The 19,382-nt window shown below is 38.0% G+C and overlaps 1 protein-coding gene across 1 annotated transcript in view; it reads right to left on the bottom strand.

The window, feature by feature from the left end:
* Positions 1 to 6,237: 6,237 nt before the first annotated feature.
* The window catches only part of LOC145463072 (uncharacterized), a 35,233-nt gene continuing 22,088 nt past the window's right edge, over positions 6,238 to 19,382 (bottom strand). Inside the window, exons 11-32 of the mRNA XM_081446816.1 lie at positions 19,043 to 19,182; positions 18,423 to 18,509; positions 17,816 to 17,910; positions 17,532 to 17,735; positions 16,743 to 16,811; positions 15,916 to 16,027; positions 15,589 to 15,750; positions 15,152 to 15,209; positions 14,933 to 15,050; positions 14,189 to 14,232; positions 13,818 to 13,947; positions 13,173 to 13,279; positions 12,668 to 12,770; positions 12,058 to 12,208; positions 11,291 to 11,360; positions 10,764 to 10,830; positions 10,360 to 10,445; positions 9,614 to 9,740; positions 9,420 to 9,461; positions 8,453 to 8,533; positions 7,469 to 7,579; positions 6,238 to 6,892 (exon numbers count right to left, since the gene is read on the bottom strand). Coding sequence (XP_081302942.1) covers positions 6,857 to 6,892; positions 7,469 to 7,579; positions 8,453 to 8,533; positions 9,420 to 9,461; positions 9,614 to 9,740; positions 10,360 to 10,445; positions 10,764 to 10,830; positions 11,291 to 11,360; positions 12,058 to 12,208; positions 12,668 to 12,770; positions 13,173 to 13,279; positions 13,818 to 13,947; positions 14,189 to 14,232; positions 14,933 to 15,050; positions 15,152 to 15,209; positions 15,589 to 15,750; positions 15,916 to 16,027; positions 16,743 to 16,811; positions 17,532 to 17,735; positions 17,816 to 17,910; positions 18,423 to 18,509; positions 19,043 to 19,182 — 2,200 coding nt within the window. The 3' untranslated portion in view covers positions 6,238 to 6,856. The remainder of the gene's footprint in view (positions 6,893 to 7,468; positions 7,580 to 8,452; positions 8,534 to 9,419; positions 9,462 to 9,613; positions 9,741 to 10,359; positions 10,446 to 10,763; positions 10,831 to 11,290; positions 11,361 to 12,057; positions 12,209 to 12,667; positions 12,771 to 13,172; positions 13,280 to 13,817; positions 13,948 to 14,188; positions 14,233 to 14,932; positions 15,051 to 15,151; positions 15,210 to 15,588; positions 15,751 to 15,915; positions 16,028 to 16,742; positions 16,812 to 17,531; positions 17,736 to 17,815; positions 17,911 to 18,422; positions 18,510 to 19,042; positions 19,183 to 19,382) is intronic.

Here is a 19,382-nt window from a genome sequence, read left to right as displayed (position 1 = left end):
AACACACTATTCCTCTTGCATGGAATGTACATTGCGCTTTGTCACTTTCGCACCTCCAACCGATCACATGAATTTCCAGTAAAATCTGATTGGCTCACATTTATAGCATGACAGAAGATAACATCGCTGTTGACAGGTAAGCAATGAAGGGCAGCAGACAACTCATGAAGTAAATGTATCAGGCGTTCTTTCTTCCTCTTCCCCTGTTTGCCAAAAAAACTGCCTGATCCCAGGTTATCAAAACTCCTACCTTTAAAGCCCATTTAAGGCAGTAACCCTGCCAATCCCTCCACCCAGGAAAAAACACTAGATATAGATAGGCTTTTGACCTACAATCTTTGTTTAACAAAGTTTTAAGAATATACAGTTAGGACACTTTTAAAAGGCATTTTTAACAATAATTTTAATGCCAGGCATTTGCATACCTGAGACAGGTGAAAGTTAATTTTTGGTCAAACTTATATGTTCAAAACAATTTTTATAATAATAATAATAATAATAATAATAATAATTATAATTATAATTATAATAATCATAGCTATAACAAAATTCTCAATCATGATTGGTTCTCCGCATGCCTATTTGTCACTTAATTAGCGCACGATCCCGTGGGTGTCCAATTACGGGTATCCAATTTGAACTTTTTGTAACTGGATACCTATAATTGGATACCCTCGTGATTTTGACATCAATTATGCGCACTTTAATGGCTTCCTTCACAATGTTTCCTACAGTTTTCAAAACTTATGAAAAGTGCTACAGACGTTTTCGCTCAAAAGAACTTCCGAAAAGACATTTTTAATTCCGAAATTTGTTATTGATACAATTAATCAGTAATTAGACCTCATGTCAAACAATTGTACTGAATTGTACTCCATTCAGTCCAATTACTATTACTTACAATAATAATAATAATAATAATAATCAAAACTATAACAAAATTCTCAAACGTGATTGGCTATCAGCAGCCCACTTTGAGCATTAATTGGACAGTGTACGCGTCATGTTTGTAACTGGACAGTAGGCGTCATTTTGCACATGCTGTTGCGGTGCACTATGTTGAGTAAACTGCTGTGTTTTTCAGCATTCGTAACGACATTTAATCATTCAGCGCTCAATCGATGGTTTGTTCATTTCTCGAATTTTGTCATAGTTTTGATTAATTGGTAACAGGACATCGTGTCGTCCAATTCAGTCTGTAATCATACTCGTGATTAACAAATCGGACACCCTCTTCGCAGTCATCCGATTTTGTTAATCACTCGTATGATTGCAGACCGAATTGGACTCCACTCAGTCCTATTACCATTATTAATAATAATAATAATAATAAATAATAATTTTTATGGAGGAAGCTCTCATCACAATGCGTGGTTTTCAGGGAAGTCCTCAGTAACTAATGTAAAATAGAGTAAAAATCACAATCAAATCCAAGTTTCAACAGGTTTTAAAATCACTTTTGCATGTTTAAAATGGATATTTCACACAATCAGCAGCTTAAATATAGGATAAAAATCCACTTTTACTGTGGGGTGATCAAAGAATTAATATAGGTCTCGGAAAATGGCAGGCATTCTTACCTATCCCAGCATCTGCCCCAATGTGAAATAACACAATATTATAATACATACCCATGTACAGTCAGGGCTCTTAATTGTCCTGTGAAATTAATCTAAAATGCAAATAACAAAATAATTAGATATAGTAATAACAATTAATAATATCTAGTATTTGATCATATTTTAGGGTTACTGCATACCTTCAGAGGTGTCTCACATCCAAGTGATGTAGTGTGTCCGGTTTAAACTGTAGATACCTAAACCCCCATATCAGATTAAAGCTTATAGAGCTGGCTATCAAACTATACCAAGAATTTTGAAATTTGTCAAGTTTTTGATGACCTCAAATGCAAGTGTCTAAATTACCTTCTGAAAGCTTTAAGTCAAAGCAAAGTTTGTTTTTCGCTTCTTTAAATTTGTTCCTCAGTTTCCGGACCCAAAGCACTATATGTTGTCTGGGATTTCAGTGAAAAGTTACCGAACATTTCTACAATACATGTAGGATTAAAAAAATATGGACTGACCCATGAAAAATCGCTCTCGGAGATAAAATATTTGGAAATAAAAAATTCGCAGACACCTTTTTGTTAGGTACGTGTCATACTGTCCAAATTTGAGGACAAACGAGCAAATTCCCTATTGTGACAGCTAGCTCTATAACCTTTAATTTGATGTAGGGGTTTAGATATCTATAGTTTAAACAGGTCGCGCTACATCTCTTGGAGATGATCGCGAGACACCTCCAAAGGTGCTATGAAGGTATACGGTAACCGTAAAAAAAAAAAAAACAGATAAAGGAAGCACACAAACTGGAGTCTACCCCTGACCCAGTTACAAAGCGACACTGCCAAGTAAATGTTAAAACTTTCCTGTAACAAGTTAGCTGTCAACCTTCACACTTGATAGCCTTTCACATGTGCTTTCTACCCTTCACCTTCACCTTCACCATTGCCCTTCTATACCCGCTCCGGCAAGCGTCAACGACTTTTTCATTTCAGGGCTAATTGAAGGTCACATAAATAATTTGAGGAGACGCAAATAAAATGTTCGCTTTTCATGTGGTACTTTAAGACCGAAGCAGTCCTAAACATCGTAGAAAGAGACTTGAAAGAAGACTTTCGAACAGGCTTACAGTACTTTGCGAAACGAAACGAAACGAAATGGTACTTTGTGAAATGGTACTTTGCGAAACGGTACTTTGCGAAACGGTACTTTGCGAAACATAGGCCGTGAAAGACAGAGACGATGAGAGACGATGTGGTGTCGAGACTATTACGAGTTCACATAAGAAACAAACACTTCACATGGCTTCACAATATTTTCGCCGTAGTTTTGCGCTACTGGCTATTGGCTTTACCTCGCTATGCCTAAATTAAAATTTGGGTCCGAGTTCAGTGTGAAGTCCGCATTTAATTTTCATGAGCTAGGCGGAAAGACAAAACAGGGATAAGTCAATAAGTCAGGTATAAGTCAGGTATAAGTCAGGTATAAGTCAGGTTTGCGTGACGGATAAATGTGATACCTGACAGGAAATGAAGAGTCATTTCTAATTTAAGCATGAAGTTATCCTGCCGCAGATCTCTACATAGAATGTAACAGTCGGTGCAGCATTTTAGCTGGGAAATTTGCGTTTTTTGTTGGCTTTAAGAGTGCGATTGGAGTTTGGAACAGGAGAGACCTTTCAAGCAAGACACTCCCCAAAAGTTGCGTTACCTTGTAGCGTGATATACGATATACGATATATTATATACGATACAAGGTCAAACGCCAGCGGCGGATCCAGACCTTCAGTCAAGGAGGGGACCCGCTGGACTATGAATGTTGAATTCTGCGAAGATAATTCCAGCACTTCAAAGAAAATGCGCTATTCATGCTTCATGCTTAAAATAGAAATGACTCAGTGTAAAATGGGGTTGACTAGCCTACACGACTTCTACGGTTCGTGACATTTGTACATTTGCCGTTCTCTGTTCGGTCACTCGACCTTTCTTGCCGCTTCACTCGTGTTCATGAAGGGCACTTCATGTTGTGCAATAAGGAGGAATTTTAAGTGGAGTTGAGCCGTTAGATCGTGCTCTGGCAAATTTTTTTATAGGTCATAGGTCTGCGTGGTTTCCGCTGTTATCTGCATGTCGACTCGTTGAGGTTGACACCTCTGTAGTTTGCCATGTGTTTATGCATTGTTCAGGCTCATTTCTGTTGCAAGATATCCTTTTAAGTCTCCATGAATTTGCTTTTGAGGGACAAAATATGAAATTTACCGTGAACATGTTGCTTACTTGCGTCCTTTATTGTGACGCTAATATAAATTTTTGCTATCACGTCACTAAAGCATATTTCTAGTAGCGTTTATAAGAAATTTGAAATTCTTTGCAAAGATTATACGCATTTTCGAGTGGTCTACGTTTCGTTTTCCAAGTGTCTGTTTGAGAGATCTGTGTTTTGCTAATTAAAAGAGCTGCTTACCGTTTACGCAAATTTCCCAACTAAAATGCCGCACCGACTGTTCTATTCTATGGATAACTTCATGCTTAAATTAGAAAAGACTCTTCATTTCCTGTCAGGCATCACGCAAACCTGGATCGACTTACACCTGTTTTGCAATCAATGTTTATTTGCCCCATTCATTATTTTTACAATATTTTCGTTTCGCAAAGTACCATTTCGCAAAGTACCGTTTCGCAAAGTACCATTTCGCAAAGTACCGTTTCGTTTCGTTTCGTTTCGCAAAGTACCGTAAGCCTTTCGAACAAACAAGAAGCCTGAAGTGAAGTCACGCTCGGCCGCATTTTGCAAAAAAAAAAAAAACAGACATGAAAAAACACCAGCATAGCAAAACACTTCATTCGTCTCACCTTTTCATACTCCAGAGTAATAGCCAGTAGCACCCAGCAGCAGCAGCAGCAGCAGCACACGAACGCCTCGGAATTCGCTACACGTGTTTTCTGTTCAACACTGCCGCTCAGCTGACAAACAGGCTGAGAAATCCCAGGACTCACCGGGGCGGTGACTATAAGCGCCACGACAAGGGTGGGGATAATCCAGGAATCCCTGTTTGTTGTTTGGGGAACTTTCTAATCCCGCAAAAGTTGTTAACTTAAGTACCTTGGAAGCCGTCAGATGAGATGACCAAAATCAGTCTAAAAATCCAAGAAATTCTCCATTTAAAAATTTTGAAAGCGAGAAGTCTTTGCGTTACGAAAAGATTCGGTATTATTAGTAAGGTGGCCCTATGACGGTTTCAAATATTTTGTTTAGAGAGTTATCAGCCTTAACGGACCACGTTAAGCGAAATCTAGTAAATCTTCTCAGGGTGTTATTGTTATTTTTTGTCGCACTTCAGTACAGACATTCAAGGCTGAACATTAGGGCATTGGTTCGCTCCAAAATGATGATCAGCTACGGTCCAAAACTTGAAGCCGCTAGCCACCTCTTGGCCATTGTCACAAGTCCTCCTCGGGCATCATATGAGTACAGTAGAACCTCGCTATCTCGAACCCGGTTATCTCGAGCGCCACTCACTTTCCCTTGGATATACTTTTTCAACCCCTTTTTATCGTCTATTACCAGCAGATATTTTCGCGAGCACGTCGTGTAGTCTAAACGTGTCACGTGACTGAATATGTATCAGCTAAAACTGGGGAATGTCCGAGTGATATTCCTCAATTTTCATAGACTTCGCATGTTGCAAAAAAGTATTCGAAGTATAACAAACACATTAGCCTCCATTCGACTTATGCTCGGATATTTTTCCTAGGACGTTCTGTTTTTGTCGAAGCTCAGGGTTTTGTTTTTTCGGAACAGATAATGTTGGCGGACAAATAGCATATTTTCGTGCCAAATAAAAGCTAATGTTTATGTGTGCTTTTTAGAGTAATGTTCAGAGTTGTATTTGGCTAGCAAGATTCCCGGGGCTAGATTATTTCTTATTACTTTTAACTTATTATTTTGAACTTATTTCTAACTTATCTTTCTTATTATTTTAAAACTTATCAGACATATTTTATCGTTATTGTTTTTTATTATCATCATTTCATTGTGCGGGCCTTTTGTGATATCTGTTTACTTTGTAAACAGTAACTGAGAAACCCTGATTAAATGAAAGTATCTATCGATCTATTTTGAAGAATCTATTGATCTATCGTGAAGAGATATCGACATTATACTGTTTATTATTATCCAACTGCAGCGAATACCTTCCAAATAACCATACAAATATACAGCGATATTGTACAGTTATTTGTACAGTAGAAAACCTGTTTGCCGGACAGGTCGGCGCGCGCACGCAAAACTGTCACACTCTCCCTCTTTGACTGATTACTTTATTGACTACAACAGTTGGATAATAAATCTCTTATCAGATGTTTTGGTGTGTAGTATCGCTTTATGTTTGTACTCGTTGTTTGTATTTTGACTCGTCCTACGGGCTCGTCAAAACACGGCACAACTCGTAAAAATATACAGCGATATTACACACCAAAACATCTAATATGATATATATACCGTGAATGCTCTCACCTTATTAATAACACCAAAAAATCGGGGAAATACACACTTGAAACTTAAAACAGACATTAAAGATACGTTTAACTATGGCAACGATATTTTGATTGCACTAAAGCTTCAAATTAATATGAGACAGAAGACAGTAAAAAAGAAGAAAATTACAAAGTCTGCGTTCTCAGTTTCTCATAATTTATTTTCCAATTATGTTACAGTATTTACAATCCTTCTGAAAACATGAAAGTTAAGCGGCTATTACCTCACTGATGTTTATAAGATCAACAAAGTGTTTGACTGTGTAGTCAACATCAATAAATTAACAGCGAAGTCATCAATCTAAGAACTTCACAAAAGTCAAGAGACTCAGCTGGAAAACGTTTTCTTCTAAATTAATTCTAGATTTACTTAAATATACTTATTCAACAACATTCTTTTAAGCATTTTTAAAACGTCTTTATTGCAGAAGATTCAAAACTATAAACTATTTCTTGAAAACAAATTCTCAACTTTCGTTGTAGGCTCCATTACTAGCCGCTGTTCGGGTAAGGAGCCCGCGCTCCTCTCTGGGAGGAACGTAGACCGGACTCGAGAGAGCGGCGGAAATCGAGCCTACTTTCGTTGTTGCGAGACGAACAACTTCATGACTTCCAGTTTCGCGTAGCCTTTGGCTGGTACATAACATTCAGCAGAAACATTCCTAGCATCCACAAGATAATGGGTATAAAGGTCATGATATGAGATCCTTTTAATTGTAATTCTTTTTTCTCGACAACTGTCCCGTTTATAAATTAAATTTAAGTTGCTTTACTAATCTGCCATTCACTTGGACCCTGAATAGAAAGAAAGGTAAACAAAATAATGTCAGCTATCATCGTAGACATGCCCATTTTATTTAAACTACTGACAGCCGTCCACTGTCCTACACAGTACAACCCCGTGGAACCTTGCACGACAGTTGGTGGCTTAGAATTTGACTACATGAGTTCACGAGACGGCAATTTAGCATCATAACCATGTGGTAGCAATTTTGTGATACTTAATACAGAAATACATTTTTTTTGGTTTCTGCTTCGAGAAGATTTGTTTTGTGTTTGAATTATTTGAAATTTCAAACCAATATCCGTATAAATAGATTTGCTACCCCTTCTACTGAAATGTACAGCCCGTGCATGATTTGCCTTCCAAGTATTTGGCAAAGAACATGTGTAGAACTGAACAGTACAAAATGATGGGTAATGTGGCTCGTTCCATAATTTTTACTTTTATAAACTACTCCAAGGTAAATAACTCTTATGGGAACAACAGGAAGATTCTCGGGGTTTTAGCAAAATAATTTGTTGTTAAATAAGACTGGATTTTGGCCAAGCGTTATAACAATGTTACCCACATCTATACGTGTCATTTACCTTTCCATTTTGTCCGCCACATCCTTTATCTTCTTGCTTCGTCAAATCAGACATTTTAATGCCATGGCTTGGTAACCTCTCAGTAGTTAAGCTGTTGCTGATTCGATTACTCTACAGCGAAAAAGGTAAACATTTTAAAATCAAGCGACACAAAAAGATAACTTGATCTAAATGGATACTGTAGGCGCTTACCCGGGTATGTTTATGGACAGTGCAAGATACCGTTAAAAGCAAAATAGCTGATATTTTTTAAAATAAACTAAAATTAATGGCGCTTCTTTTGCTTTGTTTCCATATCCAAAATATAGGTTTTTTTATTCACTTTAAAATATGAATATTTGGGGTGTACAGGGTCAGGGGTTCTTTCATATACAGTATATACAAAATATAGATTTTTGATACGAGCTGTTCAATGGTATATGATTGACCAAGATAGTCAAGCTCAGTTTTCGATGTAATGCCAAGATTTCAAATAATTTAAGGTAGATGTTGTTATCTAACCAAACATGTCTTTATTGAGTTTTAGTAGCTAGAATTCTGCTATTGTAATGACACAAAGGCTGCAATCTGATTGGCTGAGCTACTCGCACAATATCAGCCATTATAGTTCACCACTAAACTTTCTCCGATTCTTATTGGTTTAAATTTATCACATGACGCGATAGTGTTCGTCCGCTCTTCGGCCTCATCAACTATCACCTCATAGAAACACAAGTGGAAGTTTTTAGATCGTGAAAATGTAAATTTTCTTTCATCAGTGATCATTACGTCAACAGCTTGTGCTGGTTCCGGTTTCTACCGAGCTTTCTTGAAGAGTATTTTCTAAATTTATGTCAACTGTTGTCGAAACATGCGATACTCGACCTGAAAACAGTAACCTGCAATTAATTCAATATCAAGCTAACTTCGTTTACCAAAAGTTTATCGGTCACAGACTTTCCACATCACTGAATCACCTGGTAAAGCGTTATCTAATGTGAATACCTTTTGTTGAGTTGTTTCCTTCCCTGATGCATAGCTTGTTCGTTGACGTTTTCTTTTCCACATAATAATCGCTGACCGAACCTTAAAAACGTAAAATGAGTTACTATATCCGAATGACACGAATTAAGAGTGAAATGAATTATAAAATAAATAAACAAATAAAGAAAGAAAGAGAGACAGACAGACAGACAGACAGACAGAAAGAAAGAAAGAAAAAGAGAGAGAGAGAGAGAGAAAGAAAGAAAGAAAGAAAGAAAGAAAGAAAGAAAGAAAGAAAGAAAGAAATGAGAATTTGCAGTGGCACATCCCTCGGAGAGGCTCTTTGTCCACTGTTTCCAGATCGAATTGGAATTTAGAGAGTTTATTTTGCGGAGGGAGAAAAACAGGAGAGCCCGAAGAAAAATCCTCAGAGCAAGGCGAGAACCAACAACAAACTCAACCCACTTATCACGCCGGGTCACTGATTCGAACCCGGACCACATTGGTAGAAGGCGAGCGTTCTAACCACTGCGCCATCCCTGTTTCAGTACCTTCACGAATAAGAGATCCGTTATTACCCCTTATTGTGGGCAAAAAAAAGAAATCACAGAAGGAAGAAAAGCCACAGGGCAAGCAAAACAAAACCGGCCCTCCCCCCTCCTATCTTAGCTCAAGGTCTGGATCCGCAACTGCATGAAACCCATTACCACCGCCATGTCGGTACATTGTTGAAAAAGTAATATCGTAAGGGCGTTTTACGCAAGTCTCTCACCTAATAGCAAAATATTCCCCCCCCCCCTTTGATTTTTTTGTTTATTGTTTGAGATTCTCATCTTGATTTGTGCCATTTTAGATGTGAAGACCGAGAAAAGAACGAAATCTAAACTGAACAAAAGTGTGGCTTCGACCGTGACGAGAGAATCTCTACAAGAATTTGGAAAGTGTTCTACTATGTATTAAATTGAAACCCAACAATGAAGTAACAAACCTGTTGATCAAATATACAGTGGAAAACAAATATAAAGAAGCCCTGCAAAGGAAATAAAAAGAGGGATTGTTAATTTCCTTCAGCAAATCCGAATTGTGGGTTAATAAAACTGGAGCATGCAAGCAAGAGAATGCCTGGTGAAAGCGTGTTGTTGAAAAAAGTCATCGATATCAAGATGTTTGGAATAAACAAACCTGAAGCGAGTTTAAGATTGCAAACAAATAAAGAAAGACCACTGTAGCTTGATCAAAGGCCAGGACACCAAACACCCATGTGATTCCAAGTAGAGGAATGAGTACGATGGAACACTTTATACCACGCCTAAAATGGCAAAAAGGACAGAGCTGTGAGTAGATACAGGAATTCCTATTGAATTATTGTTCGGTAAATATAAAATCGGCCCTTATTGGTCATCTTAACTTTTTAATATAACAAATAGAGCCAAAAGAGTATGTGACAAAGACGTTACATAAAGTACAGGACACAGGAGTAGCTTTGTTAGTCACGAAATCTTCTTTAAACGTTCTAGTCCTGTTATATTTTCTAGAGATTGTGGATTTACCTCTATTATGAGGATAGCAGTTTAGGATATTCGTTATTGAAGAAAACCCAGTTATTATCGATTATTCACATCCATTTAATTTCAAAACCACGTTTTTTCCATTCACTCTAAAAATCGTTTATACCAGGATTGCAACATTGAGTTTAAGGACTCAGTCACAAAGTATAGCCTCGTAGTAATATAAAATCACTCAGGTACAATTGTGTGTGATTTCAATACAATTTTCTTATCAATCAATTAATCAATCATACAATTATACTCTTTTTGCAACGATACTCGCATAGATAGACCCTTGATTTAGTTTTTATCAGGGTGTCCTTTCAGGTTATCGGAATTCAAACGGTTCAAACGTATTTACTGCTGCTGTTTGTTTCTTACTTGATCTTTTCTTTGTCTGCCGCAGCCATCATTTTGTGACTTGTCATCATGGCTCGTAAAACCAGTACAGATATAATGCCGTTTATCTATGAGAGAGAGTAAACTAACAATTAGTCACTGGTAACATTAAGATTACCGTACACCTTTAGAAGTGTCTCGCGTCCAAGCGATGTAGCGCGTCCGGTTTAAACTGTAGATACCTAAACCCCGGTATAGAGCGGGCTATCACACTATACCAAGAGGAGGAGGGAGAAGCGGGGAGGAGGTAGTTACTGTGCTCCATACAAACATCTCTGGCTTAGGCCACACTCTACACAGTTTTGACAGACAGAGGTTTTTGTATTCTGTTATGTTGCCTTGCAATATTTTGATGGCGTATAAAACACTGACATAGAAAAACCTACCAACACAATAGTAAGAGAGGGACCAATAAATGTCCAAATCAGGCCAGAGGATATAGATAACCAGCATCTACAAAAAAAAAAGGGAATGAATATAAAAGATGGAACCAACTTAGCAGAAAACGTCCGAACTTGAAAGCTGAAGGCGCTTTTTCGAGGGCGGGTAGGAAACTTCTTCACTAGGGCCCTAATATAGGGAATCTAAAATGGGGACCACTCTTGTATCAGGGTTTCCTCCATCTTGGATCTGAACGCTCGAGGAGATTTGTTATAGTACATCTGATGTCTATGCTGTGACTGCTGTGGTTCGCTTTTTCCCTCAGTACAATCTGGTCTTTTCCTTTGTTTTTTAATTATTATTATTATATATATTACTATACACCAGAACAAAGGGAGATATCTAACTGTACCAAGGGCAAAATTGAACCACAGCATGTACATTACAAATCAATGCTACGACGATTTATGCCGCGAATACATAATTACGTTCATCAGTTGTCATCAGTAGTTTGCGATAGAATGCCACTTACGTTTTTTCTCCTCCATATCCATTGCTTCTTGTGATTGCTAAACATATACTTACAAATATGAGTGGGACACCTGCGAGATAAACGACGAGTTAATTATTTAAAATATATTAAAACATCTTTGATTCATGATTATGACCAAGCTTATTCGATAAGAGTTTTCCTTGCTACATTATTTATCACTCCCGAGTTGAGTTACTTTAGTAGTCACTTTCAAGTGAAAATGAACATCTGTGAATAATAAAGATATACAAGTTGATTATGAAATAAGTAACTGTTTTCAATTATTAAATTTAAACTTTATGTGAATTTAGCACTGCTTTGCAATTGAAGAAGCAATACTATAATTAAATAAACAAAGTTTAGAGTTTTTAAAGGAGCACTATCAGGGTGATTTTAATGCATTTTTGGTAAAAATGGCGCTTTTGCTCAAACACAAAATGCGCCCAAAACAAAATAAGATATTTTAATAAAAGTGACTTGCTGGAGAGAAAAATTGTAATTAGCTTTTAGCCGAATTTGTTTATAGACTTTTTCAGTTTAAAACCTTTAAATCCTAATTATCTCTTTATCAAAACCTCTGTGCTCGAATCGCTTATGATCATGCTTCTGTTTTAACTTCAGTGTAATTCAATAGTAATTTTTAACAAAATCAGTACACGGTTTTCAGGTTTCAGTCGATCTAAAATCTTGTCACTTTTGAATCAGCCACTCCCCTGACTCCCCATCGACGTGTGTATTCATTTAACGTCAGGTAGTAGAAACCTTACCCCAGCCAAGAAAGTAGAAAAACTTTAGTTTCCTTTCACCACCAAACACTTTTACAATAGAGGAATAAATCTGTAATCCTTCAGCCAACATCCAGAACATGGCACTTAGAAAGAAAAAGTGCAGCGAACTGGAGATAACCGTACAAAGAACCTACAAAATAGAAATTAAAAAAAAAACGCTGAATATAAGGCAAAGTAAAGTCGGGCCATAACAGAAGCTCCTAAAGAGTTTCTGTACCTCATTATCGAGGGCAGGAACGATTTTCCGTGGGGTGATTTTATTCTACATAGTCGACATGATGTTTCAGGGTTGCTTTTTCTTCTTGTCGTCGAATCTCGAGTCGTGTTCCGCTTCAATAACGCTTTTATCTACAACCTTACAGAACGGAGAAACGAAAAAGCGCACACCACCCGAAACGTATTATGGGTAATAGCGGATCATCGTTACTTTTTAAGTTTACAATGTTTCACCAGTCCCATTCCACCGCAAATTTTTATTTTAATGTTCGAAGCATCGTGAATCCGGGCTTTTGTTAACAGTCATTGATCATATCCAGTTTTAAACAGATAACTTTAACTGTTAATTATATTCAAGTGAATGGAAACTTACCTTGTATTTTATGGCGACTGAGCCAATCAAAAGAAGAACATTCGCAGTAAGAAGCGCGAGACACAAATTGACGTGAATCACTGTCTTTGGAGACTTCAAAATTCTACGTGTAAGACAAAAATAATGTGTACATCAATGAAGCACACAACGGGTACATTTACAATGATTACAGGACTCTGGTTAGTAAATTGACTGTACATAACTGAACGGTGCAAATAAAGATGCAAGTCATACTGATCCAGATGTGTTCATGGGGCATTTTAAAAGATAAAAACTGAAGATTTTAGCAGTTATTTTCACGATACTTCTTCGTGGTTATTTTTTAAGTTTTGTGGAGCAAAATACATCTCTTAGAATTATTGATGACTCGCTCTAAAGAGGCTTTTTTTGTTATATCTCGAGAACAAAATAATAGGTACAGACCAACAACTTGTCATCGTGAAAACCAAATACTTCACGCTACGTCAAACTGAGAAAAATACAAAGTTTATCTCAGACGACTAACCCCCATAAAACCATGTGAAGAATAAGTGTAATAACAATTCCAAGCAGCGAAAGAGAACAGCCGATCAGTGTGATATATTCCAAGGCTTTCCTGTGTCCTGTGTGTTCCTGCGAAGAATTCATATGTGAACCAGTTGATCAGCAAATATTATTACCAATGGAGAGGAAATAGCGTTCCGAATTATTCCTATGAAAGTTCTTCCCAAGTACCATAATACTTCTTTGAATTCTTGTTTTAGATAATGGAGGTTTTAAAAGGCACGGGGTTTGAGTCCGGGGGGAGGTTTGAACCCAGTCAGTGTCTGCATTTTGTGCTCCGCAGTAAATCATGGTATCAAGGTATCTTTTCAATTTCAAAGTTATTCATCCACCACACTTACTTCTTAAAAAACTGTTTGGTGAGAAGGTGTCGCTGAAAGCTCTAAAACGTTAAACAAGTCCACAACATCTTAAATGTACCCTATCTGCAATATGATTTACAATAAGCCCCCTCACCCTACTCTTCCCCGCAATAATACTCTAGTCACGTCATGCTACGAAAACCATTGTTACGTTCTGACTTGTTGAGCTGGAAGGATGAGGCAGAAATAACTATTTTGTATAACTCAGACTACTGCCTTCTAAGATGCTATGTGCCTCAACTCACAGTGGATATCCCAGATGTGTCCATCAAAATCGCAAAGTTCGTCAAGTGATCACACTCACAAGTTACAGTTTCGTTTTTACGTGATGCAAGCCAACACCCATCTGTGGACCATCCCCCGCCTCGAGAATTTCTGAAAAAATAAATAGTAAAAATGTTGTTCTCACAAACACTCGAAGCGTCTTATTTTGACATTTTCTTGGCAGCGATCAAAGCGTTGGATACGAAAATGGTCGACCGCACAGTTTAGGATATTATATCCCCTTGAGTGTTTACACTTTCTTGGGGGAAAAAGGGCTTATTGCAACGCAGATTTGGCAGCCACAATTCAACTTTATGTTTTTTTCATCAACATTTTAACTGTTATTACTTACAGATTATAATCCCAGTAAACACAAACCACAGATCCATTATCCGTCTGTTGAAAAAAAGGCAACATTTTACTGTTCAGTGATTCCCTGACTTCCTTTTTTATGTAAGCCTTTTTGACGTGCATGCACTTTGACTTACTATATTTGGCTAACATCGAATGGGGTGACTTTCTAATATCTTCCATGAAGTTCCCTAGTAAGTCTTAGGAAAAAATTCATCCAACTGTATCTTGACTGTATACTTTATTGTTATAAGGTAAAGTCTGCATACGAGCCAAGTGGCCCATCAGGCCGGAGCTTATCCCGGTTTCTGTAGCATGAAGCATAGGAGTATTTCTACTCCCCCCTGGATGGGATGCTAGTCCATCGCAGGGTTACCCCCAGCATTAAGTTCGCCGGTACCCATTTATACACCTGGGAGGAGAGAGGCACTGTGAGAGTAACGTGTCTTGCCCAAGAACACAACGCAATGTCCCCGGCCAGGGCTCAAACCCGGACCGCTTGATCCGGAAAAGAGCGCACTAACCATGAGGCAACCGCGCCTCCCACTTTATTGTTATAGCCCTCGCTTAAACGTCTAAAAAAAACTTGGGTAATATACTTGGGCTTTATCGAGTGATTTCTCTCTTTTATTAGAATTTTGGAATTTTCGACATTAACAAAATTTACGCAGTGTATTCTGATCTATTCTGAGACTAAATTTTTTATTCAACGATCACGACTTAAGCCAGTAAAGAAACTGATTACCTTAACACCGCCAAAAACAATAGTAACAGGTTTAACCAGTTTACCGGGAGGCGGCTTTACTGAGCTTGAAATGATGCGTGACTCGATTTGGAACTGCCTACCAACTTGCTCGTATGCACTGAAGGCAATGAGAAGAAAAAATGATTTATTCACAAAAAAGCTTAAAATAATCTTTACATAAATATGATTTGTTAGACATGACAATGATCTTTGTAGTACCTCTCTTGTGTCAAAAATGATGCTAATGTTCTGAATAGAATGCTAGTCACTCTTGTTCCTGGATATTTGGAGAAATAAAAAAAGGTTAGGTTTATTTCAGAATTAGTATAGGTCATCGCATGAATGCGATTAAGAATCAAAACTACGAGTGAAATTTGAAAATCCTGTCAAAACTGTCCAAGTCTTAAGGCAAGTGCAAATATCACGAGTAGTGTTAATCCTTAATTTCTCGGGCTTTCATGAGATTACTTATTTATCATATGACTGACTAAATTACGCTGGCCGATATTAATTTTCCCGGCAATGCAGATTAATAATTGACGTTAAATTGGCCTTCTCTCAGCCAATCACATTGAAGGATTTTTTTGCCTGTCATATAAGAAATAAAGAAAAAAAAGGAACAGTAACGACTGGAAATCGAAAGTTCGAAGTCTTACCATTGCTGGATGGACTGCTCTCTCTGTTGAACAATTCCTTAGGCAATTTTATGTACTGTTTTCCACTCTTTATCCAAATTGATGACAATAGAGTGTCATCTTGATCGCTGGGAAACACCAGAGAACCTTGGACATTGTTAGAGACGAGTTTTGCTTCCATTGCTGTAGGAAAGAGAAGTGCAACAAACCATATCATGTTACGAGCATTTTACATGTTACGATGGTGTACACGAAAAATGCTCGGAAAAGTCAAATCTTATGCATTTACGCTATATCAAGTTAATGTTTAAGCGATCTTTTCGGGTTTCCTTGTAGAAGTGTAGGTACCTATGTTATCTTGCAGCCAAATATGCTTATCATCTTCCTTCGTTAGTCCAGCAGCTGCTTGAAGTCCATAGTCTTCTGTTATTTTGGTTAAGTCGGTAGCAGTGCTATCAGTCTGGAAACAAGAAGTGACAATCAGACTTCAAGAAGATGCAAATGAAGGCAATCCTTGGTGGATGAGCTTTATTGTAGCTGCTATCTAATGAAGATGTCCTACTGGTGTCTACTAAATTAATAGACAGTCCTTGCGTTAACATGACTGGGTCGCTGTAATTATCATGCCGTTCTTATCTATTACATTGCAGTTAAGAGAGGGAGAAGGGTAAGGGAATTAATCCCTCGTATAAGACCTATTCTAAAGGCAATCCTCTCAAGTTATTTTTAGACATGGATAATGTTACCCTGTGCGTTGCGTAAATGTTTTCTTGAAGAGTGAAATTGCGTGTAAAGCCGCCTACGCTGTCCGCGTGAGTAAAATTCGCATTACAGGATTGGCTATTTCTAGACCCTCCCTAGATTTCTGAAGCCGAAAGTTGTCTAAACATAACCTGAGGGGAATTACCTTAGGAATATACTCTCTTACCCTTTATCTTTTCTTAGTACCGTAAAATATGTAAAAATCCAATCGGAATAGGTAGTAATAGTAACAATAGCATCCGTCAGATTATCTGCCAGGCCATTTGTTACGATCCTTTCGGGATTTTTAGCCAACCTCAGTAAACGTGAATCAATGTCTGTCTAATTACGACAATTAAATTTACAATGAACTTCAAAACATTGTCAACTGGGGATACTAAAATTGAAAGGATCAAAAAAGAGTCCAAGTATACCTTTTGAAGCTGAGTAAAGTCTCTTAAATTGTTCTCATCAAAAAGGTTGCTGACAGTCTGAAGAAATCCCTGATAAAAGAAAACAAAAATATTAAAATACGCCTGGCAAGAATAGTTATGTGTAATAGACTCGTAAGGCCGAAGGTTATTGTGCTGTGTATACGATGACGTGCAAACGTACAATCTCGCGGTTGTTACACATGAATTGAATTCACATAATGAAAAACTGACGATTACCAAAAAAGCTGATATCACCTAATTTACTCCAAACATTTCGGTATTTCACTCTGTTTTCGTGTTTTTAGTATTAAAGAAAACCAGGCGGGAGTTCGAGATCGCTGGATGTTCTCCAAGTTCTTTTTTGCCCGTTTTATATGGACGTACATGAGACGTAGTCACCCTTGAGTCACACACGCGAGCCAAGAAGTAGTCTGCCTCGGCTTCGCCGCTCACGCGCACGTGTGCTTCCCAAACGTGAGCCTACTCTCAGGCTAGGTCCATGAACAGGAGAAAAAAAGAACAAGCGATGTCTGTGAAAGTCATCTTGATCGACCAGGTTTGGTCAATAAAGGATTCATTGTTTGGCGTACAGGACGCAGTTTTTGCCCAGGATACGTCGAGCAATCTCAAGCGGGCAAGATAATCCCATCTTCCCCCTCGGATAGCCAATCGCAATGCAGGATTTGATTCATCTAACCCGCTCGATAATCTACAAAGTACAAGGGTGTTAGAATCCTGAAGGCTAAACTAAAGTTTTTTGGGCCAACCGAGTTTATTCCATATACTTGCCTCCACGTTTGATGACACAACTTCACGGCTATTGGAGAACTTTTTGTTGAAATCGACAACACTTTGTAATATTTGAGTTGATATTTTGATATTTCCAGCCATCACAGCATCATATTTCTTCGGCCTTGTAAGAGAGGAGAGCTCAGTAATAATCATGGAGATTTCTTCGTTTGAGGGACGGGATGAGTTGAACAGGCCATTCATCTAGCGAAAGGATAAACGCTAATTAATACAGTCAAACCTCTATAAAGCACAAATACAAAAAGATGGTAATGCAGCCAAACCTTTTCTTGCAGTAGATTGAATTCTTTGTTAGTGCATCCTCCGTAGTCAGGATATCCCCATACACCATTCTCTAAACACTTTCGCTTAGCAGCGCCTACAAAAAGAAAAACAACAAGTAGCAATTATCGCTATAAATCATACTGCATAATACAGGTCTGTGTTTATATCTATTTTCTCTGGCAAGGTTATACACGTTGCTGGTGTTTTCTGCTTTTTTCACTCTGAAGTGTAACGAATCGAATAAGAAGGAAAAAATCCAACATTTCTTGATTTGACGGTTTGTTTGTTTGTTTGTTTGTTTGTTTGTTTGTTTGGTTTTAATGTCGTCCGTGGTGGCCTAACGGATAGCCCGCTGGACTCTTGATCGGGCAGTCTGGTTGTGTTGTGTTCTCGGGAAAGACATTTTACTCTCGCAGTGCCTCTCTCCACTCAGGTGTATAAATGCTGGGGTGTAACCCTGCGGTGGACTAGCATCCCATCCTGAGGAAAGTAGAAATCTAATCGCTTCGTGCTATGGAAATGAGAGATGACCTCCAGTCGTATGAGACACCCTTGCGACCCTTTGCCCAATGCAAACTTTACCGTATCGTCGCTCCGTTGGCTTACCTGCCGCTCCTCTGGGACAATCCTGTATGGCGTATTCTCCTTCAATGGTGCCAATCCAAGACACGTTGAAAAATTCCTTCGGACAGGCTATTAAAAGAGACCGCAGAAAGATTAATAAAAGATACTAAATTTTTAATACAACTCTTGGACAGTTACAGCACGACCGACTCGCTCATGCGAAGATGTACCAAGAGTCACCTGTGTTAGGGGCTTGAATGGCTTTTATTCTTCGAAGCACTGCCATTTGCAACTACTTCCAGTGCTATTACTGAATTAACTACTTCTACTGATTCTCAGCGCTAATAATACAAGTTCGAAGGTTTCCACCTTTTTTTACCTTAGTTGTAGACATGTTTCGTTCCTTAGGGTAGAACGAAGGTGGAAAGGCCTGTTAAAAGGAAAAGGTCAACCTTCTTTCTTTTTGAACGCTCATGTTTTGCTTTGCGAGCCTGATCTAATCAACATGCCAAGAGAGGTCACTGAGATTCCGACAAAGACAGGAAGTTTCTGTATTTTGAACGATCTGCTCTTTTACCATAATAAGGTAACGGTGTAGAAAAAATACAGATTTAATTTTTATCTACCCGAGAAACAAGGTAGAGCTATCGTCTTTTACTCACCTTTTATATCCCCAAATGAGTCAAGTGCTACATTCTTCATAAACTGTTCTGATTTTACAGCTTCTGTGAGGACGTCTTTAACAGCTGACGAACTTCCTTGAACAGTATGGATGAGAATATCTGCTACAACACTTCCTTCCCTTTAGTAAATGGTGAAATGTATGTCAGAGAAAAATTGTGAATAATTAATGTGAAACCAAACTTCCAACAGATCTAGCAACAGGCTTCTAAGACAAAGATGTCGCAATTCTATTGAAAATAAGTTGTATATACTAGACATCAGTAGAATTCCACTAATGTACTAATGCAAATGGTACAATTTGATTTGCCGACTGTAACG

Source organism: Orbicella franksi, chromosome 1 (genome assembly GCF_964199315.1).
Source record: "Orbicella franksi chromosome 1, jaOrbFran1.1, whole genome shotgun sequence".
Classification (NCBI taxonomy): Eukaryota; Metazoa; Cnidaria; class Anthozoa; order Scleractinia; family Merulinidae; genus Orbicella; species Orbicella franksi.
Note: the sequence above shows the minus strand (reverse complement) of the source record. Positions and strands in the feature narration are given on the sequence as shown.